This window comes from Centruroides sculpturatus, unplaced genomic scaffold (assembly GCF_000671375.1).
Source record: "Centruroides sculpturatus isolate CEXI.00-Female unplaced genomic scaffold, Cexi_2.0 scaffold1378, whole genome shotgun sequence".
Lineage (NCBI taxonomy): Eukaryota > Metazoa > Arthropoda > Arachnida > Scorpiones > Buthidae > Centruroides > Centruroides sculpturatus.
Window position 1 is genome coordinate 179,540 of NW_019385597.1, and position 21,733 is coordinate 201,272.

The window sequence follows — 21,733 nt, forward strand, 5'->3', positions numbered from 1 at the left end:
TTCAATATTACAATTTCCTTTAAATTATATATTTAATTCTCACCATTTAAACTATCTAATGAAATTATACCTAATGATGAATTATTTGTTAGACATTCATTTGAAGTAGTGCTGCTTGTATTTCCTTTTATATCATGATGCATATCAGTATTATGAGCCATTTCTAAGTTACATTGACTTTCAAATAAATGTTGAAGGACACTTGAGAGGTGCTGTTGTTTCAGAAAGTTATCTTCTCTGGAAAAATATATTCAAATTAGAATAATAACAATAATAATTTTTTTTATTATTGTGTGGCAAATTAATGGCAAATATTCACATTACAATATTTGTCATTAATTTTTCCCAACCAATAACTGTGATTTTGTAATGCGGTAAATATATTTACAGTAATATTCTCTATATTATTAAAAAAAATTACAACAAAACATGAGATGTTGGATTGATTTCTCTACCTCTCTCTAGTTTTCACTTTAGTTCTATGCTTTGCTGTCACTAAGGCCGCGACTCCGCTAGCGTAAAAACAAGCGTAAAAATGGGCATAAAAACCCTCGCTGTAAAAACTTTTAATCACATGACCTATTTGCATTTGGATTGCGGTGGAGGTCTGGCTACAGTGCTGCACAAAGTGTCAAAAGTAAATGCACATGAATTGGTGGAAATAGAAGACAGTTGTATACATATATCGATATAAGGACAATGATTATATTCTACACGTTTTTCTTCTGTACTATAATTACAAATGTAGTAAAAATAATATCTTTACTTTCATATATTAACTATTATTATCATATTATTAAGATAATATACAGCACTTATAAGCTTAGCTTTTTTATTATATGCTCTTCTAAATTGAAGGATTTTCTTTTGGCAGTCCATATCACGTGTTTTAGGCATCCATTATTATAACAGGATATCTCTTGTTGTAGATACATGAATACTTTTGAATGTTTTTGATAAATCTTTCCAGATTTATTCTAGAGTAGCCACAAGAGAACATACACAAAAGCTTGTTTTCCGCCATTTTCGCACGGTTCAAAACTTCTAAGATGCTATCAAATGCCAAAAAAATTGATAGAATGGTGGAATTAACCTTTTATAGAATATGACACAAAAAAAAATATCATTTTTTAATGTTATCTTTTTTTAACAAAAAAATAAACTATTATTTTGTGAATTTATTTTGAATTTTTTCAATCTTTCTATCAGTATAATTATCAGTATAAATTTTTGGCACATTTTGCTCAATAACAAGGCCAATTACAGCTTTTGGTAGAAACAAGTTTTAGGTATTATCTATTATACATATAAATAATTTACTTTAGAGTAATTCCTATCCATTTGAATTCTAACAAAATAAAATGTTTTCTTTTCTAAAATACTGCAAGCATGCAGTGTGAGAAAATTCTGAAAATTCATCATTAAGAAAAGTCTTTCTATTAACTCTATTAAAACAGAAATGGTTTCTAGTGATATTGTAAGACAGACTGTTGTTATCAATCTTTTATGTTTTGTCATAAATGCTATGACATGTTTTTTAAATACAAGAAACAAAATATTGTTAGTTTCTGGTAACTTTACAATATTAGAGAGATACTATGTCATATCTTATAAAACATTTATGAATCTGGGTCTTAACCTTCCACAACAATTCCAAATTATTTGCAATTAGAGCATAAATACCACCTCAATTTTAATTTCTGGTTCACTTATAATACAATATTTAAGTAAGCTCCTTTAGAATTCTAAATGCATTTCATCCATGTGTGAATAGAATAAATTACTATTTGAATAATAATTAGTTGGTGAAACTGACTTGACGTCTTTCCTGACTGCCGTCGACGTGGCTTGAGGCGGTGAAAGCGACGTAAGACGAGAGACGGAAATGTCGTCTAAGAATCCTTCTTTCACTTCGTTCATCATCTTTATCAAATTTCAAGTTTAAACAGTACACAACCTGCAAATAAATAAAATGAATGATCTTAATGTTATTCATTAAGATAGTTATACTTACATTTCTATTCCTTATAAAAGAAATACACTATATAAATAATTAAATACAGATTTCATTATTTGTTTACAATTCATTTAATGTTTTCAACATTAAATAAATTGTATTAAATTAAGTAATCTAACAGTAATTTCTAATTATCATCATCATTTTAAAAAATATATCATATCAGAATACCATAAAAAAAAAACATTCAGTTACAGTTGTCGACTTTCAAATATTTCTAGATAAACTTATATAATTATAGTCGTCTCAATAAAATGGAACTACTGATTTTCTTGGAATAATCAGTCAATTGGATAAGTTCCTATCAATAAAATAAAATCAATGAACAACAAATATATCAATCAATTACTATAACACGATCAGATAATAAAACTCTTTAAAACCTTTAGAATAAAAGTTCAAAACTTTCAGCCTCCCATTTTCATCACACATTTCCTGTCCAAATTCCATATTTTGTTAAGTAACTTTTTATCTTTTAAATAACTTTCATATTTTAAAAATATTGCACAAAATGTTTTAATATTTAACCTTCATATCAGTTACAAACAACTAATGTATCATTAACTCAATTTATACCACTAAAAATTTACATTACAGGCAACTTTACAGGATACAACTAAAGTACTACATTGTGTTACATCAAAAAACACATGGACAGGGTTTGTTGGCTTTTTAATGTTTACACAACATACCAGAATAAGACTTTTCAGTCAATCTTAGCATGCACGAGCATTCATTTCTTTCAAAAGCAGTGAGAAGGCAATCTAATTTGTAATTTTGATCTCATTAGCAATTAGTTTGTCAACGCAACATGTGAAAAATCCGTCAGATTAGATTTTCTGCAGCATGAGCCCTATTTGTCAAATCAGCCATCAAGTTGAGAATTTGTTCAAAAGCAATTCTGTGCATGCATATCAGTTTTGCACAACAAAATGCAAACTTTATTATTCGTATCATGTAAACTAGCCTTAAGTATGAATAAATTAGTAAATTTTATAATAAAACAAATATCCTAAACAGTAAATTAAATATATTTTTGTTCAAAAAATATTTAATGTTTCTTTTTATCCCAAAATCATGTTTATTCAATTTACAATAATAATGTATAAAATCATAACTGTTTCTACAAAAATGAAACTTTCAATTTTGGATTTATCAATGAGAAGAAATGGCTAACCTATACCAAATATACTATTACCTAGATCGAAGCAATAGCAATACGAGTCCTCTGTCGCAGTCAGCGCACAACTGACGAATGCCATTATCTCGTCCCACCCAGAACCCGGCAATTACAGCTATACAAAGTTAATATTTAACAAGGAGAGACCGGCGAAACAAAGGAAATCTGACCACAAAATGAGACCAAATTGGGAAAAAGCAGTAATAATGACAAACGAAAGTGAAAGCAATACAATTTTATCGTCGACATCAAGTAAATAATTTAGTTTCAGGCTCCATATCCAGCAATTTAGGGTTCTAAGCATACCCAAAACTTTCACGATTTCATCCACTTGGTGGCCAGTGGATCGGCGGGTGGCTCAAACTGACGCAACGAAGGCAGCACAGAATACATTCTGATACACACCAAAAAGATCATAGGTAAATTGCAACATACCAAAACACATTCTAACATTCACCGATAAATCTGTCGGTGCAACAACCAATTTGCACAACACCAGTCTGACCAGCTCCGACGAAGCAATATCATTTCCTTCATGATTCTTTCTTCTTTTGTCCCTAGCTGGCATTTGGTTGCTAGCGTCCGCGTAACCAGTATGCTGCTGTGGGTGCCATGCAGCGGCGGCCATTGTGGAGAAAGCTCGACTTCCTGCGGCACGCAGGAAGCCGAGCTTTCTCCACAATGCCCCTCCAATGCCTTCGATCCATGGCCGCCTCTTTTGCCTGGTTCAGATCAAGCCGTTGGTTCTTGTTACATTATCAACACCATTTTTACCACTCATTCTTATTACCCAAAATCATTTTGACAAAATAAGTCTGCAAATGCAACACATCACCATGTTTCCGCCATTTGGTCAGATCACCAGACATTTCATCAGACTTTTTGCCAGCACATCAACCACGTCCAAGACAAACGCATGCCGAAACGTACCCACAGACACGCATCACATGGCAAGCTTTCCCATATTAAATAACAGAACATTTATTTTTATCATTTATCAATTTAAGAGTTACAATAATAATAAAACAAAGGTTAAGGACAGATTTTAAAATATTTGAAAGATAGCATACAACTATAAAACACTAATTACATTTTTTATTAAGTGAAATTATAAAAAATTTCGCCAAGAAATAGCCACACTTTTGTAAATTGCACATCAAATGGCCATGTGCTAACTTAAACCATTAAATATTTTAAATATTTCATGCTAATCAACAATAAATACCAAAAATAAGATTGAATAAACTGTAGAATTGAAGAAAATTTCCATAAAATTCAAAATTGGCAGCAAAAAATCATGAAAAATTTCAAATTTCTAGAATGAGATTGTAAACAAAGGCGACACAGGCAAATTTCATTTAATTAAACAGAATTTAATAATATTTTGACGTAATTCCGTTTAAAATATTCAATTTTAACCCGATAAAACGTAAATAATAAACAGAATTTTCAAAAATTTCATTTTAAATAGAAAAACCTACACAAACCTATCCGTTCATAATTCAGAGAAGGCGCCGCAGTAAGCCACCTGGTGTTAAAATATTTCAATCGATTTTTAAATTAAATTTTTTTTTATATTCAAATTATAGTTTTTTAAATTTGTTACAAAATTTCGCTATTTCAATTTTTAATAAACAATATTTTATTATTTGTCTATTTGATGTGTGTTTGTTTATTATTTTAGCTATTTTTGCTTTGTTGGTAACGGGCATTTTTTATGTCGTATCCGTTATGGATGAGCTAGGACCACAAAGGAGATTCGGCCGAACGACTGGCAAAAACTTACAGCGGTTGATCGTCCGGTACGATTTTGGGTCCCCGAGAATTAAGATGACGCTTTAACCGCGCCGCCCCCGCCGGCCGTTACGGATGTCGGACTATATAAATGAGCGCCTTCTTATACTTCCAACTAACGCCCGCCAGTGGCCGAGTGGACTCCGTCTCCGTTCATAGTGGCGGTGAATACTCCTTGTAACTGGATCCTAAACACTGGAGTTCGGCTGTGGATTCGCGCCTCGATTGGACAGGCTGGCAGCCTGGAATTTTTCCGGTGTTTTCATCCTTTCAGATGATGGCCAAATAGGGGTCAGCTTCCCATAAAAGTTTTCCCGGAAGGCATTCTATCCCCTTCATTCTCTTCTGGCCGACTCTTCCGTCGCCTTGCGATCCCTCTTCTTCTCTTTGGAGTAAAACCGAATAGCAATACACTCCTCTATAACAAGGAAATGCTATTTCCAAGTGATTGTTATTCAGACTACTAAAAATAATTGCCATGAGAAATACGTAAGACACTGCAATATTTTTTTATTACACCACACTGGTAGCTTTGGAAAGGACCGAACAAATCGCTTAATCTTATTGCTCTTTGCGTTTCAGATTTCTGTTCTTTCTCCCTGAATACAGATACTTGTTTCGTTAGCTTCTAATGAAGAGTTTTTTTAGATATAGCTAAAAAATGCAATAAGACGTATATTAATTAATAGCATTTTAATCCATTCATACGGGATAGGAAAAATTGTTTTTTATTATCAAGAAAACTTTTATGAATTTTAACAGATAGAAAAAATAGATGAAAAGTAGCACAAGTAGTTGTTTTGTTTTTTTTTTCTTTTACTCTTTCCGCCCTGTGGGAATTAAGAGGACTTCTTATAGCAGGCCCATTATGTGCTACCGAATGGAGACCGACATATCCGAACGGACCACCCCCAAAAAAATTCCTGTGGATCCTTTGACCCATTCGGATTCGATTTCATATCCCCCAGAATGGTAGGCTACTACCTTGACAGCTCCGCCATCCGACCTTGTTGTTGTAGTAGTAGTGGTGGTAAAAGTAGTAGTAAAAGTAGGATTCAGTGTGTAATGTCCTCAACCTGTGCATGTTGAACATTGCACGCAAAATCATCGAAAAGAATCACAGACAGATTTCATTAGTGCCGGTGCACACGAGCAATATTTTGACGCAATGCCCATAAGTATATAAAAACAAATGGAATAATGCCCATGCGCTACGTGCGCATCGCTCCATTTGTCATGTTGACACATCGAAATATCACTGGTGTGCACAGGCGCATATGATGAGATTAGGAATATTGCGAATGTTCAGTCACGTGTGCGTTTCGGCGGTCAAGTGTAAAAAACTACAAATGAAAAGGTAATTGTGATCAAATACCCATTGTAACTGAAACCAGTTACAAGGGGTATTTGATCTAACTGGAAAAATGCATAACTGGGAAAAACTGGGAAATTTTGCTGCTCGTAAGCTGTCGTCTTTTGATTTAAGAAAGTTTAAGAAATTACTATAACGTTTCGAACGACACCTTACATCATCCTGTTATGAAAATAAAAAACAAAAATTCAAAAACACATTATGTAAGTCGCACCAGTTATAGAGTTATGTTGCTGAGACAGTAAAACAATATTCGAGTACAACAGCAATTTCGCATAGAAATTGAAAGTTTTGCCATGTGAATCTGGCAATTTCAGCGCGATATATTCTCACAAATATTGTAGTTTAGATAAAAAGACTGAACTTGTGATAATTGCGTCTCGTGCAATTTTGCATGAAACAGATAACAGCATATGAAATACTAAAGTCATATGTTTGCAATAATGGTTGATAAAACGACTGACATTTCAAATAAAAAATAGATTTTTTTATTGGATTGCTCCAGACTTTCAAGTGCATGAAAATTTTGTTGATTTGTATGTTGTGGAGAACTTGCTTGCCACGATTATATTTCGCAATATTTAAGATATTCTGCAACGATTAAATTTAAATATTAAATACTTTCGTGTACAGTGATACAACGGTGTTTCAATCATGAAAGAAAGTCAAGAAAGTGTCGCTACACAAATCAAGCAATTAGAGTTGCTATCTTTACACGAATTATTATGGTCATTCGTTGAATCTAGCCATTCAGGACGTCATCATAAATTTCAAAATAATGAGGTATACACTCGATTCTTCAGCTGAGATAATTAAGTTTATAAAGTGCTTTCCAACTCGAAACTCCCAGTTTAAAATTCTGAAATCCTCATCATGCCCAGTAATCCAGGATTCAGTGTGTAATGTCCTCAACTTGTGCATGTTGAACATTGCACGCAAAATCATCGAAAAGAATCACAGACAATTTCAGCATTTTTGTAATGCTATGGGATGATCTAGACCAGAGTGTTCTCAACCTTTTTTTACCCATGGACCCTTTTTCCTCTTAATTTTTTTTGTGGACCCCCATATCTCGCACAGAAAAAAAAACTTATATTTTGTTGTTACATTGTTTCAAATTGGAAAAATATTTTAATACTGAAGCTCCGAATTTTAGAAAACGTAACTACCGTATAAACAAGCACTTTTAATAACCCGAGATAACTCGGGAAATTGCCATAGCGTTACATAAAACTCGGGCGTTTGGATCCTCTGAAAATTTTTTTGGATTTTTGGATGTTTTTTAGGTCTCCAAATTTTTTCAAAAATTTTTACCCCCGCGAAAAAATTTTATCGCGATTTTAATTTACCTTTAATGACGCACGATTAACGCTTAATTGTTTTTTAATGTGATTTTTTTTTTATCAAATTTGATTCATCGTTCTAAAGTTCTAGTGCATGGATTTTACTTCGGTAAAGTTATTTAAAGCTAGTTTCTGATGTCAAAAACGACCTCCAGTAGTTTTTTAATTTTTTGAATTAATATATTTTATTATATATACGTTTAATTAAGTCGGGGGGTCGGAAATCGCAATAAAAATTTTAATTTTTTAAAAATATTTAAAATATACGGCCAGCTAGTATTCACCCTACTATAAACCCTTTTCCTCCTCCTGAGACTTCTATGAGAATGTCCCGGGAAATCCAACACCAGCTTTTCTCAAGGTCATCCAGCTGGTAAACACAATGATTCATCGGTGTCAGATTTCACAGAATGGCGAGACAATGGAAAATAAAGTTTGAAACTTTTTCTTCAAAATTAACGCATTTCTTTCGTTTTTTTTCAGTTTTAAATATTTTTTATGTTTAATTACATTAATATCAAAAATTGGAAAGTCGCAAGGGAGTTAAGTTACAGCAACTTGGGCGATCTGCCTAGGGGATACCTTCTGGGGATTTTTTAAGGGTAACTGGTTCCAATTTAGGCGTTACAGACGTGGAGAAAATCCGGAAAACTCCACGTGGCCAGCCCGTCCTGGAGAAGCGCGAACCCACTGCTGAACACCCAGTGTTCAGGGAACGGAATTGCTTGGCCACTGGTGAGCCTTAATCCACAGGTGGAATCTCTTCTTTTGAAAGTGGCCAAGGTGTCCAATTCTTCTATACACAGGAGAGTTGGACGCCGTGGTACAATTTTACAGAAATGGTTTTGATGATGGAAATTTACATCTGCATCTTGAAATGTTCCAACTGTTTTTTACATCCACGACACAGCCTGTGACATTTCAGATGCTTGAAATATATGTTTATGTCCATTAGTCAAATTCAAGAAACTGCGAATTCTGACGTAACAAAGCTGCATTCAACACTTTTCCACCGCGATCACTTGCAATAGCGACAATTTTCCGCGCTTAGTCTACTAGATTTATAGCGGAATTTTTCACCACATTGACTTGTTTAGCTGTACTTCCACTATATTGGACACTAAATCCAGATATAGCAGACCAGTTAAAGTCGAAGCTCCCACCCACCCGGGGTCAAGTTTAGAGAGATCGAAAAACCCAGGAATTTTTCGTGGTAGACCTGGCCGTAGCTCGGTTAAATCCACTTGCCACCTCTTAAATATTTATAGATATAATTTTAGCCTTAGCGTTGACAGTTTAAAGCCCAATCATCCTAGAATTTTGTCTAGGATGTCGTGCTTTTAGAGCTCTTAGAAATGCCTTAATACAGTGGTGTCTCGTAATTTGAAGTTTAATTCGTTCCATTAGACTGTTCGATTTCCGAATGAATTTTTCCCATTAGAAATAATGGCAAGCCAGTTAATTCATTCCCACGCTCTAAACAATACCCATTTCGATAAATTTAAAACAGCAAATACATATAATTTAAGGTAAAAATAACGTAATTGAATGCCGTAATAATAAATTAAAACACGAAAACAACAAATAAAACACGTAAATACCGTGTAATAAAATGAAAACTGTATTTACTGGTCGCACACCATCGAATGGGTATCTTAAACATAGCCGCCAGATCTACCAAGTTAGACTACTACCTATCGGATATATTATGTTTTATGAGTTACGACGTGGATTTAATACCTTACAAACTGTAAAAATAATTCGTATTATATATGAATAAGATGCTCTTAAAGTTCGAACGAATTTAACGTTTTTTTGAAGTACGAGGTACCACTATATATGCTAATCGTTACTCGCTTTGGTCCACTACTTGGAAGACTCTAGCCTACTAGCTAGAGTTCAATATCAGATCTTGTGCGTTAACGGTTTTATATTATGTAAACGTATACAAGGAGTTTGACAACACGCTGGCCTAGGGCCTGGAAAGACATAATTGTTTCTGTAAATTAAGCTGAAAGAATGGCTGTAAATTTATTGGAGTTGGTGTAGAAGTGGCATGCCATAAATGTATATGTAAGTCTTTTTTGTTTGCATTTACTACAATACTTACCATAAATATTAAAACGTCAATTTACATGAGTTAAATACAAATTACAGTTGTCAAACTTTATCAAGGTAAAACAAATATACTTTTTATTCGTTACCTTTTTTTCGCGCTATTTTTTTATCTGCTATAAAAAGATTTGTGAATGGCTCATAAAACAAAGAAAATTCCAGCAACAAGTTGCGTAACTTTTTCGGCATTTAGGAGTTTTTATTTAAAAAAATAGCTTTTATATTATTAAGCAAAATAAATAAAATGTGCGGCGTCATCCATTAACAGATTCTGTTTAAAATCTTTCTACATTTTAAATTACTTTAAAGTGGCAAAAAACTTAATTTTGAGGGTAGGGATGAGTTATATGAAAAAGTATAAATGTTATTAACGAATAAAATCTTCATTAAATTCTACTTCTCTCGAGATATGACCCCCTCTGATGACTTTTTGGGGTTCAGGAGGTCTCAAAACGTGAAGATTTGAGGGTGAATTTTGACACGATTTCATTATATTCCCTTGTATACATAATAACCAGGAAAGTAAAACGGGAGGAGTTAAAGAATTTGCGTCACACGTAATTAATTACGTCAGAAATAAATCTCGAAGTAGTTTACTCACGTAAGAGAGTCGATTATTGTTTAATCTTCGGCCATGGCTTCTAGAATTGTAAGTTTATTCTAGAAATATAAATATTTTTATTACATTAAATTAATCTAGTACTTTATAAGGTTTAAATTGCTCGAATACGTCATTTAGGACGTGTTTGATACAAGAATTTTTAAAATATATTACTTTTTTAAAGTATAATATTAAATAAAATGACTTTAAATTGATTATAATTAATTTATTTCTATAAAATTGTTAATGTTTTATAGTTTATAGTTTTAAGGCAATGAATTTGCAGCATGCGTGTTTAAAGTGGCGTGAAAGTAGGACGTTTAGGGTAACAATATACCGTATTATTTTCAATTTTATATGATAAATACTTAGAAAAATAGTTAATAATTATATAATAATGTTCTTCTAGTGTTTTAGTGATGAGAAATTGCAAAATTAATGCGAGAAAAATGTATATTTAGTTTATTTGAAGGGCTGAGATCGAATTCTTAAATTCTTACTTTAATCAATGAATATTTCTTGAATTATAAATTTATTTTGCTCCTCGCAAGTCCGAAAATTTGCGAAATGAAACTCAAAATTAGCACTCTTAGCACGTTCTAAAAGTTATAAATTAAATTTTCTTTTAATAAGTGACAGAAAATTTGTGTTCAATTTATTTATATATTTTTATGGCATGGAATAGGGCGGTTAATGACCAAGGCCCATCTAACTTTTAATTATAAAGTAACTGTAATTTGTAACAATTTACTTCTTGTTTATTGAAAATAAATTGGGATTACAAAGAACGTATTTAATTTATACGCATCCCACTTTCAAAAGTCTTTTTTTTTTTGTGGAAAAAACACAAGATAATTAGAAATGAATGTGGTTTAGCATAAGTATTAAGGGTTATAAATAAAGTAAAATTAACAGAAAAAGTATTTTAAGGTCAGTAAAATGTAAAAGAATTATTTATTATAATAGAGTAAATGAATTTTAAACAAATAAAAACTTTTAAAAATTGTTTTTCTTAAGCTTATATTGAAGAATTGACATTAAATAATTACAAACCGAATTTTCCTTGTAATTTGCGCAATATCTCACAGAATGACTAGAAAACACCTGTGTAAATAAAGAAGAAACTCTCGAATCCCTAAACAAAAACACGGATTTTTATTTACAAAAGTAATAAAACACAAACTGGTTTTTCATGAAAGAAAATAACAATTATTTTTTAATGAATTTTTACATATTTTAGAGTAAAAATTGTTTTAAAAAAATAATTTTAAATGTTGGTATATTTCCTTAATAATTGTTTTACATTAACAAAGAGATATGTTAATTAAATATTTCATTTTATACACAATACTTGGAGAGACCTTGATTGCACGAATCAAGTAGGCTTCATACAAATCAAGACAAAGCATGATAAATGACATCAATGTCATTGTGCCATTGTCTAAATGGCATTCAGATGTCATACTCAACGTAATGCTGCCTCTAATTTGTTTTTTATCATGTTTATAAAGGTTAAAAAAATTTATTCTTTTATACACTAAACGACACGCAATATAACAGGGATCACTGCAATGTTAGGCATGTTCACGCGCTTGGGCCTACACATGCTTATATTGAAGTTTATAATACTGTATATAATTTTGTTAACAGTTTAAGTTTCTAATTGGGTGTTCAGAACATTATTATCGACATCAAGGAAATATAAAGAAAAACTAAAAAAAAGGAGGTAAAATAAACTTAAAAGTCTTCCTTGTATAGCCTACATTCAACAGCTTCAAGTACATTTTCTTAAAAAGTTCATTTATATTTTTAATTAATGATAATTAAAATTATAAATTAGCTTTTTAAAAGTATTTACTTGGAGCTGTTGAATATAGATTACGCAAAAAGAGAATTTAAAATCGTTTTCTACCTTTTTATTTTCCTTAATATTCCTTTGGTGCGCTAAGACATTTCTTTGTACACTTCTTTGTACACTAAGGTAAACTATTATGTCAATTTGATGCTATTTTTTCATTTTAAATGCGATAATGACGTAAAAGTTTACACTGTTTAGACAAAAATTACGTGATTCTGGACTGGACTGTACTTATTTTATGTTAAATTATTAAGTAAAATTAAAAAATTAACTTAGCGTAATTTAAATACTAAACTTATTTTATTTATTAATAAAAAAACGTAAACCTTAATGTATTTATCGATTGTTCCTATAAATAAACGATCGTTAGTGAAGTTATTAAGGTAGAATAGTGGAAAGGTAATGGATTTTGTTCTAGGAAACGAACTGAATAAAACCGCTTAATACTAGTAATTGGTGCTGTTTATTCCTGCAGTTTTCTGGATTTTCTTCACGTGTTTAACACTTAAATAAGGATTAGCTTATCCATTAAAAGTCCTCTCGTAAGGCACCCCATCTGCAGACTGCCCAAGTGTTTCGTTGCCGTCCATATTTCAATGCTCCACTTCAATCCAGGGATCGAATCCGTCTCTTGGATAAATTTACGTGAAAGAACTCTTAAATGTATAGGTTTAGCGCCCAACAGTGCCTATGTGAAGACTGGTAATTGTTCTTGGGTTAGCGCCTCACCAATATTCTAAGCCAATTAGAATTTACCGGTTATTGTTCACGTGTCTAACACCTATATAGAGACCAGTTTCTCATATAAAGTCTTCTCGAGAGGATAGATTGTCTAACTTTTGCTTTGTTGCATCAATCCAAATCAACACAATCTCTCAATTGTTCTTTTGAAACCTCAACAACTTGTTATTATTTAATTAAATCTTGTAAGAAATTCTGAAAAGCTAGTATAAATATGATTAATTATATTTAAAATATACATTTTATTTTTTAGTGGAAATGGCACGTTATAAAACCGGGTTTTGTCATCGATCCTTTAACGTTACTCTTCGATAAAGTTGGTTACCAAATTGGAAAGAACCCAGGATACTTTATCATAGTCATTTTTCTCGTTTATGCCTTACTCGGAACTGGTTTACAAAGAATTAAACTCGTAACCAACATAGAATACCTGTATACACCCGAGGACAGCGAGACATTTGTAGATAGGAAGTTAATTGAAAACAACTTTCCAATGCATCCTAGCAATAATTTTGATTATGGAAGAAAAACTAGAATTGGAAGATTAGCACTTGTTCACGTAATGCCACTGAAAACAGAGTCGATATTGAATGAAAAAGTATTCCAAGATGTCTTAAAATTGGATTATTTCGTTAACAGTATCGAGATAACAGGCATGGATAATGTATGGACATACAAGGATCTATGTGCCAAGAGCGATAACTTGTGTTTCACGAATGATTATCTATTGTTAGGCAGAATAATTAAAGATCTAGAAACTGGCAACAAGACAATTAAGTATCCTTTACAGATAAACAGAAACTCATTTAATTACTACGCCTCTAATCTTGGTGGAGTGATTACTGCAAAGGACGGATCGGTCAAGAGTGCGCGAATGTTACGATTGCTGTATATCCTAGATGATAGCTCAGAAATAAAGGATCAGTTATCGATTATGTGGGAACAGAAATTAAGTGAAGAGTTAATGTCATATCGCATGGATAATTACACCATAACTTTTTGGACTACGAGTTGTCTAGAGAAGGAATTACACGAATTGACTTTAGATGCATTTCCTTTATTTGTAGGGAACGTTATAATTGTCCTAGTATTTACGGTTATTACGAGTTTAAGTGCTGACTGGGTACGAAGTAAACCCTTAGTTGGTATGTGTGGAGCACTGTCTTCCTGTATAAGCACTGCGGCAGCTTTTGGTACCTTAATCTATTGTGGAATACCGTACATTGATATACATCTGGCCATACCATTTCTTCTTTTGGGTAAGTGTCATTTGATTTTTAAAAGCATTCGTAGCATTTAACTTATTTTTAGATTTTTAACAGGTATAGGGATGGATGACACCTTCGTTATGTTAGCAGCTTGGAGCAGAACAGATACAGCCAAATCAGTAGAAGAAAGATTGAGCAAGACATACTCAGAAGCGGCTGTTGCTGTAACCATAACATCCTTAACAAATATATTATCATTTCTTGTAGGGATCATAACACCGTTTCCATGCGTTTATCTATTCTGTTCCTACGCGGCTTGTTCGATATTCTTTATGTACATTTGCCAAATTACATTTTTTGGTGGATGTCTGGCCATATCTGGTAAAGCCGAAGAGAAGAATCTACACTCTGTTATCTGTTTGCCCATCAAACACAAATCTCTAGCACGTAAGTTAAGAATATTTTGTTAATTTAAAGCCGTTTCAATTTACTTGATAAATTTATATAATTTTAATTGACAGAGGACAGGAATATTCTCTTCAGATACTTTTGCACCGGAGGACCAAACCCCAACAACAGAAGAAGCCAAAACGAAACGACGAAAAAAGTTTTAGCAGCGGCGTTATTTAGGGATTACGTAGCACCCACTTTAGGTCTTAAACCAGTTAAAGCAATTATAATTCTGTTATATATTCTATATCTCGCCATTGCAATATGGGGGTGCTGCGTAGTACACGAAGGTATCGAGTTAGAACTACTGCACCCTTATAGCTCTGTAGCGATTAAGTTCCATCAAGAAGAAAACCTGTATTTTAATAGGTACAATGACAGGATTCAAGTTGTCATCAATGAACCTCTAGAATATTGGAAACCTGAAGTCCAACAAGAAGTGGAACACGTTTTACAGAAATTCGAAAATGCCCCTCACATTGCAGATTCGTATTTAACCGAATCGTGGTTAAGATATTTTCTAAAAATGGTCAAAGACGAAAGAAGTTCCACGTTGTTTTCTAATTTCAACCTCACTAACAAAATTGATTTTTTAATAGCATTGCAAAGAATATTTTTAAAAGCTCCCGTATTCAAAATATTCAAGAATGATATATTATTCTCAAAAAATAAAACTGATATCCTTTCTAGTAGATTCATTTTACAGGCGGATGGTTTAGACAATGTCGGACAGAAAACCGAAATGTTTAAGGATTTAAAGAGCATTGCTGGATCTTTTCCTTACGACGTAAGGGTATACAACAATTTATTCCCTTTCTACGATCAATTTTTGATAGTATCTGTCACTTCTTTGAAGTCAATAGGCACTGCTACACTCATCATGATTTTTGTGTCATTGCTCTTCTTGACTAAAATCAGTTGCGTGGTTATTGTCGTTATAGCCGTAATATCTATAGAAATGGGGGTGGTCGGGTTTATGTCCTTTTGGGGAGTCCATTTGGATACAGTATCGATGATAAACTTGATCATGTGTATCGGTTTTTCGGTAGATTTTGTGGCACACATATCTCATGCATATATATCCTGTCCAGATAATGAAATCCCAAATAATAAGTTAAGAACGGCTCTATACTCTGTTGGTTTACCCATATTGCAAGGTGGAATCTCTTCTGCACTAGGGATTATGTTGCTGATACTCATTCCAGCTTATACTTTTATAGTTTTCGTGAAAGTCGTGTTTTTGGTAGTCATTATCTCGATTTTGCACGCTTTGATAATGATACCCGTTCTTTTCACTATGTTCGACAGTTTAGGAAGGACTAAGAATCATTCCGTTATCGAAGGTTCGGAAAATGAACAAGCATCAAACCAACAAGAGCAGATGAAAAAATCCGCCATTAAATTAGTCAGAAGTTTATCAAATACTGTCATGCCCGTAAACTATATCATGTTTGAGAACATTAATAACAGTAACAGAATACTAAAAAGAAGGGTTTCTTCTCCAGCGACATTGAAACTAAGTGTTAAAGAATACACCAATTCGGCCTTCATGGGTGATGTCAGTAACGAGAAGATTATCGACGAAGGTCTGGAAGAAGTCACGAATTAATACGCTTAACTGTATTAATTAAAATGTACAAATTTCACTCATTTATAAATAAAATTTTGTAAATTATCTCTGCTTTAATATACTTTTAAATTTACACTGTATTCTTGACATTTAACCTGTTTCTCCAAAATAACCGGTTGCAAAATTAGAATTTGGGTACATTTCGTAATATTATTGTACTCGTACAATAAGTTATGTTCGTGTCCCTTGTATCGTAAGATAGTTGAAAGTAAAAATATTTATAATTGGCGCGATTAGAAATTACTTGGTCAATATTAAATCAACTGTACCTATTTTAGGGGAGATAGGACCACGAGATAGTTCTGTAGTAATTTTGCTACACGAGTTTTATCAACTGTAATATTTCCTCTGTATATAAACGCTCTTTTCGAGGAATGAAGAGCGTTTGCGTAAACAAAAGTGAAATCTGTGTAGCCTGGATGTTAATCCTGTCACTCTATCTTCTCTAAAATAGGCACAGTACTGATCAATCTCTGTAGGAAAGAACTAATGCAAATTATTAACAACATTAATCGTAATTAAGTATTATTGTGTTAGGTTTGTTTTCCAATAAAATTATTCATCAAATTCTTTTCGTGCAATTTGTACAGTTCTTCACCAGCTTCTCATATTTCAATTACTACCGAATGCCACGCTTCACCTTGCAAAGAACATGCAAACTACATTCTCCATTGTGATGAAGACTGAAGTTTGCACGCTCTTTTCTCCAGTACCGTACTCCTACTGTATAAGAATTTGTCACTGTATATTCAGAAACCAGGCTGAAATATTATAATAAATACGTAGTTGAAACGTTTCGAATACATTCTGACGTATTTTTGTTCATTGTAAATGGTTGATTATGTTTCGTTTCCGGATCCCCAGAGCGGTAATCCTATACCACGTTCTGCATAGGATTATCCAATTTTATACGTCATTGTGTTTTAATTGTAATTGTATCTCAATTTACCAGATTAAACAGAATTAATTGTGAAAATAATCAGGAAAAACATATCATTACAGGATATACTTTATTCAAAAGTACAGAAGAGATCCATTAAAATAAATAAAAATGCTTTGATGATACTTTATGATAAGATTATTCCAGATAATTTCAGACACAAACATAATTATATACAAACAATTTCTTTACTATTCAGAGAAATTATTTCTCCAGATATCAAGAAATTACATAAATAGTAACAATTGACTAATGACAAATTGCAAAACTATTAACATAGTTTTATGAACACATGAAGGTTTGCAATACTTTTTTTTTCACTTTCAACGCTAACTATCGTTGTTTTAGAAACAAATTTCGGATTTTTTTTACCGTAAATAATTTCGTTACTGTTACTGCTATTGTCTTCAGATACAGTATGAAACTTCACAAGATGATAATAATGTATTAGCACGTGATTATATGTACACGAAATTGGATCATAATTAGTAAAACTTGATCGAATTAGCTACCAATATGTTAAAGATTCATAAATAATATTTACATTAGAATTTGAAACTACCGAATGAGAGTAAATATTAATTATTTGCCAATATCCTGAAGCACACGTGGTAATCCTAAAATGTTGTTTATCAGTTCGTTTCTTCGTTTTCGCATGGGCAATTCCTCCATGATGGCTGTGCATACCACTCGTATAAGATCAGTCAAACACTAAAAATATATAAATTATTAATTATATAATTAATTTTTTTCTCGTATATTCTAAGTATTTCATAAGAATTACATTCCGCAAGTGTTAAATGATTATGTTTATTGAATTAAAGAGATTCTTGGCCTTATATCTGGAGGTTCGTTATTAAAATAATTAAATAAGCTTAATTTAAAATTACTATTTACGGTATTTTTTAGCAGAAAAATACTGTGAAGAGGTTGTTAACCTTATACACAAAAGGTTACACGAGTTAAACCAGCATGAGATAGATCCATGCCCTGGTTTCAATAAACTGACTTATCTTACTTCCCTTACTTAAAACAGTTAAAACAATTAAATGTAAGCACTTAAAATGCAAAATATATTATTTAATTTATATATATTTTTAAAAAATTCATATCTTACCGATCCTATCTGATTATCGTGTTGCAGATAAGAGGGGGTAGTTTGTCCAGATTTTCCATCTTGAGTGTCCGCTGACGAACAGATGACTACGGCCAAGAGAAGCAAACAGATAATCCACTTGAACATTTTTGAAGATATTCTAAAAGAGGAATATATAAATATTTGCAACTTAAAATATCTTAAGTTAGATAGCAGGAAGGAAGTTATAAGAAAGTATGAAGGAAGGAAGTTTCCTTTTATCTCTAGAGAGAAACTCACCTTAAGAGATGTTAACAGCAGAATCTTGTTTGGAAAGCGAATGGCCCCTATTTATGTTTTATGCATGCTTTAAACAGTAGGTGGTGGCTTTGTATATTCCACGTGACTGTTAAAAAGACCTCATGTCGTTCACGTGTTTAGTTATCTACAAAAGAAAACTGTGCACGTTGAAGACGATTCCATCTGTTTCTTTTATAATATATTCCCCACAAAATGTATATTTACAATATTAAAAATAAAATATAATCTATTATTATTCAAGAACAATTATTTTTACAATTTAAATAAGAAGAATACAAATAAATCATTTAAAAATTTGTTTTATTCGGCTGATTGTTTGTAATTCTCTCTGCCGTTAGGCTGTCTGTCTGGAAGATTTTTCAGAAAGTAGAAAGGTTTCAATTACGTGTGAAGAAATGCCACTTTATATCATTTTTAATATCATTTTCGCTGTAAATTTTTACAAAGTTTAATTATGAAATTAATTTTGTAGAGGTTGATTAACACGTTTTTCTACAAATACAGGTGTAGCATTCAGCATGCTATACTGAGTAAAATCACCTTAGCAAAGATAGGTGAGTACTATTAACAATATAAATACTTAACGCTTGTTTTTAACACCCTCTACAAGAATTAATTTTTGTTTTTAATTTATATTTATTTCTGTTTTAATTTTAAAAAGAAGGCAAAAAATTAAATAAAAAATATCCCTTAAAATAAATATGAGATAAGAACTAAGCACACTATACTTTTATCACGTCAGAATGACGTCAAAGTTTAATGCACTCAAATTGTCTTCTAATAATTTGTATTTAAATCTTTAAAATTTAATTAAATGGAATGAATTTAAATCACAAGTACAGTAAATTAGGATTTCTTTAGCATCTTTCACGCGGTTAGAGAAGGAAATTGCGAATTGCTATCAGTCGACCCTTCTATAACACTGTTGATAATTCCGTTTTATAGGAATTCCATGTTATAAGAGTCACTTAGATTTTACAAATACGTAAGCCGTTCACAGCCCGGCACACATATTTGTAAAATCTAAGTGACTCGTACAACATGAAATTCATATAAAACGGAATTATCAACAGTGTTATAGGGGGGTCGACTGGTATTTATCTTCGCCGATTATTTACGGAAAGTGCTATAAAATTAAATTAAAAGATTTGTGTTATTATTCTCATTGTTTTAACATTTATTACACATTTTATTCCGTATTTAATTTTGATTTAAAATATTTATATTATTTTAACAATTTTTATCACTTTGATATTGCGTGCTAAAGATCATATTGCATGAGTGATACGAATGGCTTAATAACACACTATATTACATATGAAACATTGCATTTGTGTGGTATGACTGCCTTAAGAGATGGCAAAAAATTTTTTAATTATTTAAATCTATTGTAATTCAAAAATTTTAAAACGTCCTTGAGGATTAAGATGATAAACATACTTTTTTTTCCTGTTGAGATTTACCCAACAATCTATAGAAATAACGTTATTTACAATTGTAAAGGATGCTATCTGTTTCTGACAGTTCGACTCTCTCGACAGGAAATTTAGAGCTGTCATTATGTAAAGATCACGTTGACATACATGTGACAATGTACAGTACATATGAATCGCATTCTTCTCTTCCTCTTTTGACACGTTTAAAGATTCCTCCTCCCCCAAAAAATGAAAAAGACTTCATTTATTAACTTATTGTACTTTTATAACAGTTTTAAATGTAATTTCAAATAATAAAATTAGTACATAATCATAAATTAGCATGCATATGAACTATAGCAGTATGCATATTAATTAAGGAAAATCGTTGGTGTAAATTAGATCATTTAAAACAGTGTTTCTCAACCTCTAACGAATCGTCGCCCCCTTCAACGTAGTATCGCCCCCTTCAATAAAACCGTTACGTAGTATCGCCCTTTCAATAAAACCGTTACATAGTATTGCCCCTTCAATAAAACCGTTAAGTAGTATCGCCCCCTTCACTTCAAAACTCCGATGACGAGAGCCAAGGCTAACGCCAAATCGTACTGCATTGAATAGACTAGTGACTAGTATAATGTTATTTGTTTNAAGTTACTCGTTTTTAGAATATCTATAAAGTCTACCTGTCATTTAAGTATTGAAACAAGATAGATGTACTTGTCTTGTACCTCGTGACAGGCATTATGTAGAAAAATTAGTAAAAGAAATAAATATAATTTAATTATATAAATTTATAATTCGTGTAAAAACAGATTTGAGTGAAAATATTCTGTTTAAAATGTAATTTACTCGTTTATGAAACTTCTTTCATATAAAAATGATGAGTGTAAAAGGCAAATTCTGTATGGAATTATGTAAAATTATTTAAAGTAATTTTATCTTTCGAAGAAAAAAATGCTTTTTTAATTAAATTTGTATTCAAATATAAATTTAATGTCGTTTATTAAGTTAATAATTATGCAATTTGCGACACACAAAAGAGTATAAAAGTATGAAAAAAAAGTCGAAAATTCAAGGTAAAATTTTATTGTATAGTAGTAAATTATATAAGCTTATATTTTTAAAACTGTATTAAAATTCTGAGGAATGAGTTGCTTAAAAACTTGTTATAAGTGCCCAATGTATTCAAATATCACTAAAAACTTGTTGTGCATAAATTAGTTAAAAGTTAGACAATTAAAAAGGAATTATAATTATTAACATATAATTGAATTAATTAATTTTTTCACATATATAATTTGCTACAATTGAAAGTAATCACTTCCTCACTACTATTTACCACTGATTCTTAATATAACTTCATGAAAATTACGAAAAACTTTATATAAATTTATATGAAATCTAATTTTATAAAATTAATTTTAACTTTTTAATTTTGCAAAAGTGATGATAGCATTTTAGTCATTGTAATCGTTGCTTAGTTTCGCTGAATGAGAGTGATCGTATTAATGGATAATAAATAGCCATTGTTGAATAATTGACGATTATTTTTCGTCACCGGTAATTTATATCCTTGAATCTTTAATGAAAATTATCTGAACGATCTTTTTTTTCTGTCTTACTATGTTTATTAAGTGATGCCATTTCCTACTGCTCTGGAAATACGTGAC

The 21,733-nt window shown here is 31.6% G+C and overlaps 1 protein-coding gene and 1 long non-coding RNA gene across 2 annotated transcripts; one reads left to right on the plus strand and one right to left on the minus strand.

Moving 5' to 3' along the window:
- The first annotated feature begins 10,418 nt into the window (after positions 1-10,418).
- On the plus strand, positions 10,419-17,090 carry LOC111640448 (patched domain-containing protein 3-like). The gene is made up of 4 exons (XM_023386455.1): positions 10,419-10,470; positions 13,275-14,280; positions 14,344-14,676; positions 14,751-17,090. The coding sequence occupies exons 1-4, from the start codon at positions 10,456-10,458 to the stop codon at positions 16,286-16,288; spliced, it is 2,892 nt and encodes a 963-aa protein (XP_023242223.1). The 5' UTR covers positions 10,419-10,455; the 3' UTR covers positions 16,289-17,090.
- A 241-nt stretch (positions 17,091-17,331) lies between these two features.
- LOC111640449 lies at positions 17,332-18,684 on the minus strand. Its single transcript, XR_002759274.1, has 3 exons — positions 18,625-18,684; positions 18,367-18,505; positions 17,332-17,960 (listed from the first exon to the last, which is right to left on the minus strand). It is a non-coding gene; the product is annotated as an uncharacterized LOC111640449 (long non-coding RNA).
- Between the last annotated feature and the right edge of the window lie 3,049 nt (positions 18,685-21,733).

Coding starts and splice junctions, on each gene's coding strand:
- LOC111640448 (XM_023386455.1), top strand. Junction 14,281..14,343: donor CATACCATTTCTTCTTTTGG/GTAAGTGTCATT, acceptor GATTTTTAACAG/GTATAGGGATGGATGACACC. Junction 14,677..14,750: donor CAAACACAAATCTCTAGCAC/GTAAGTTAAGAA, acceptor TTTAATTGACAG/AGGACAGGAATATTCTCTTC.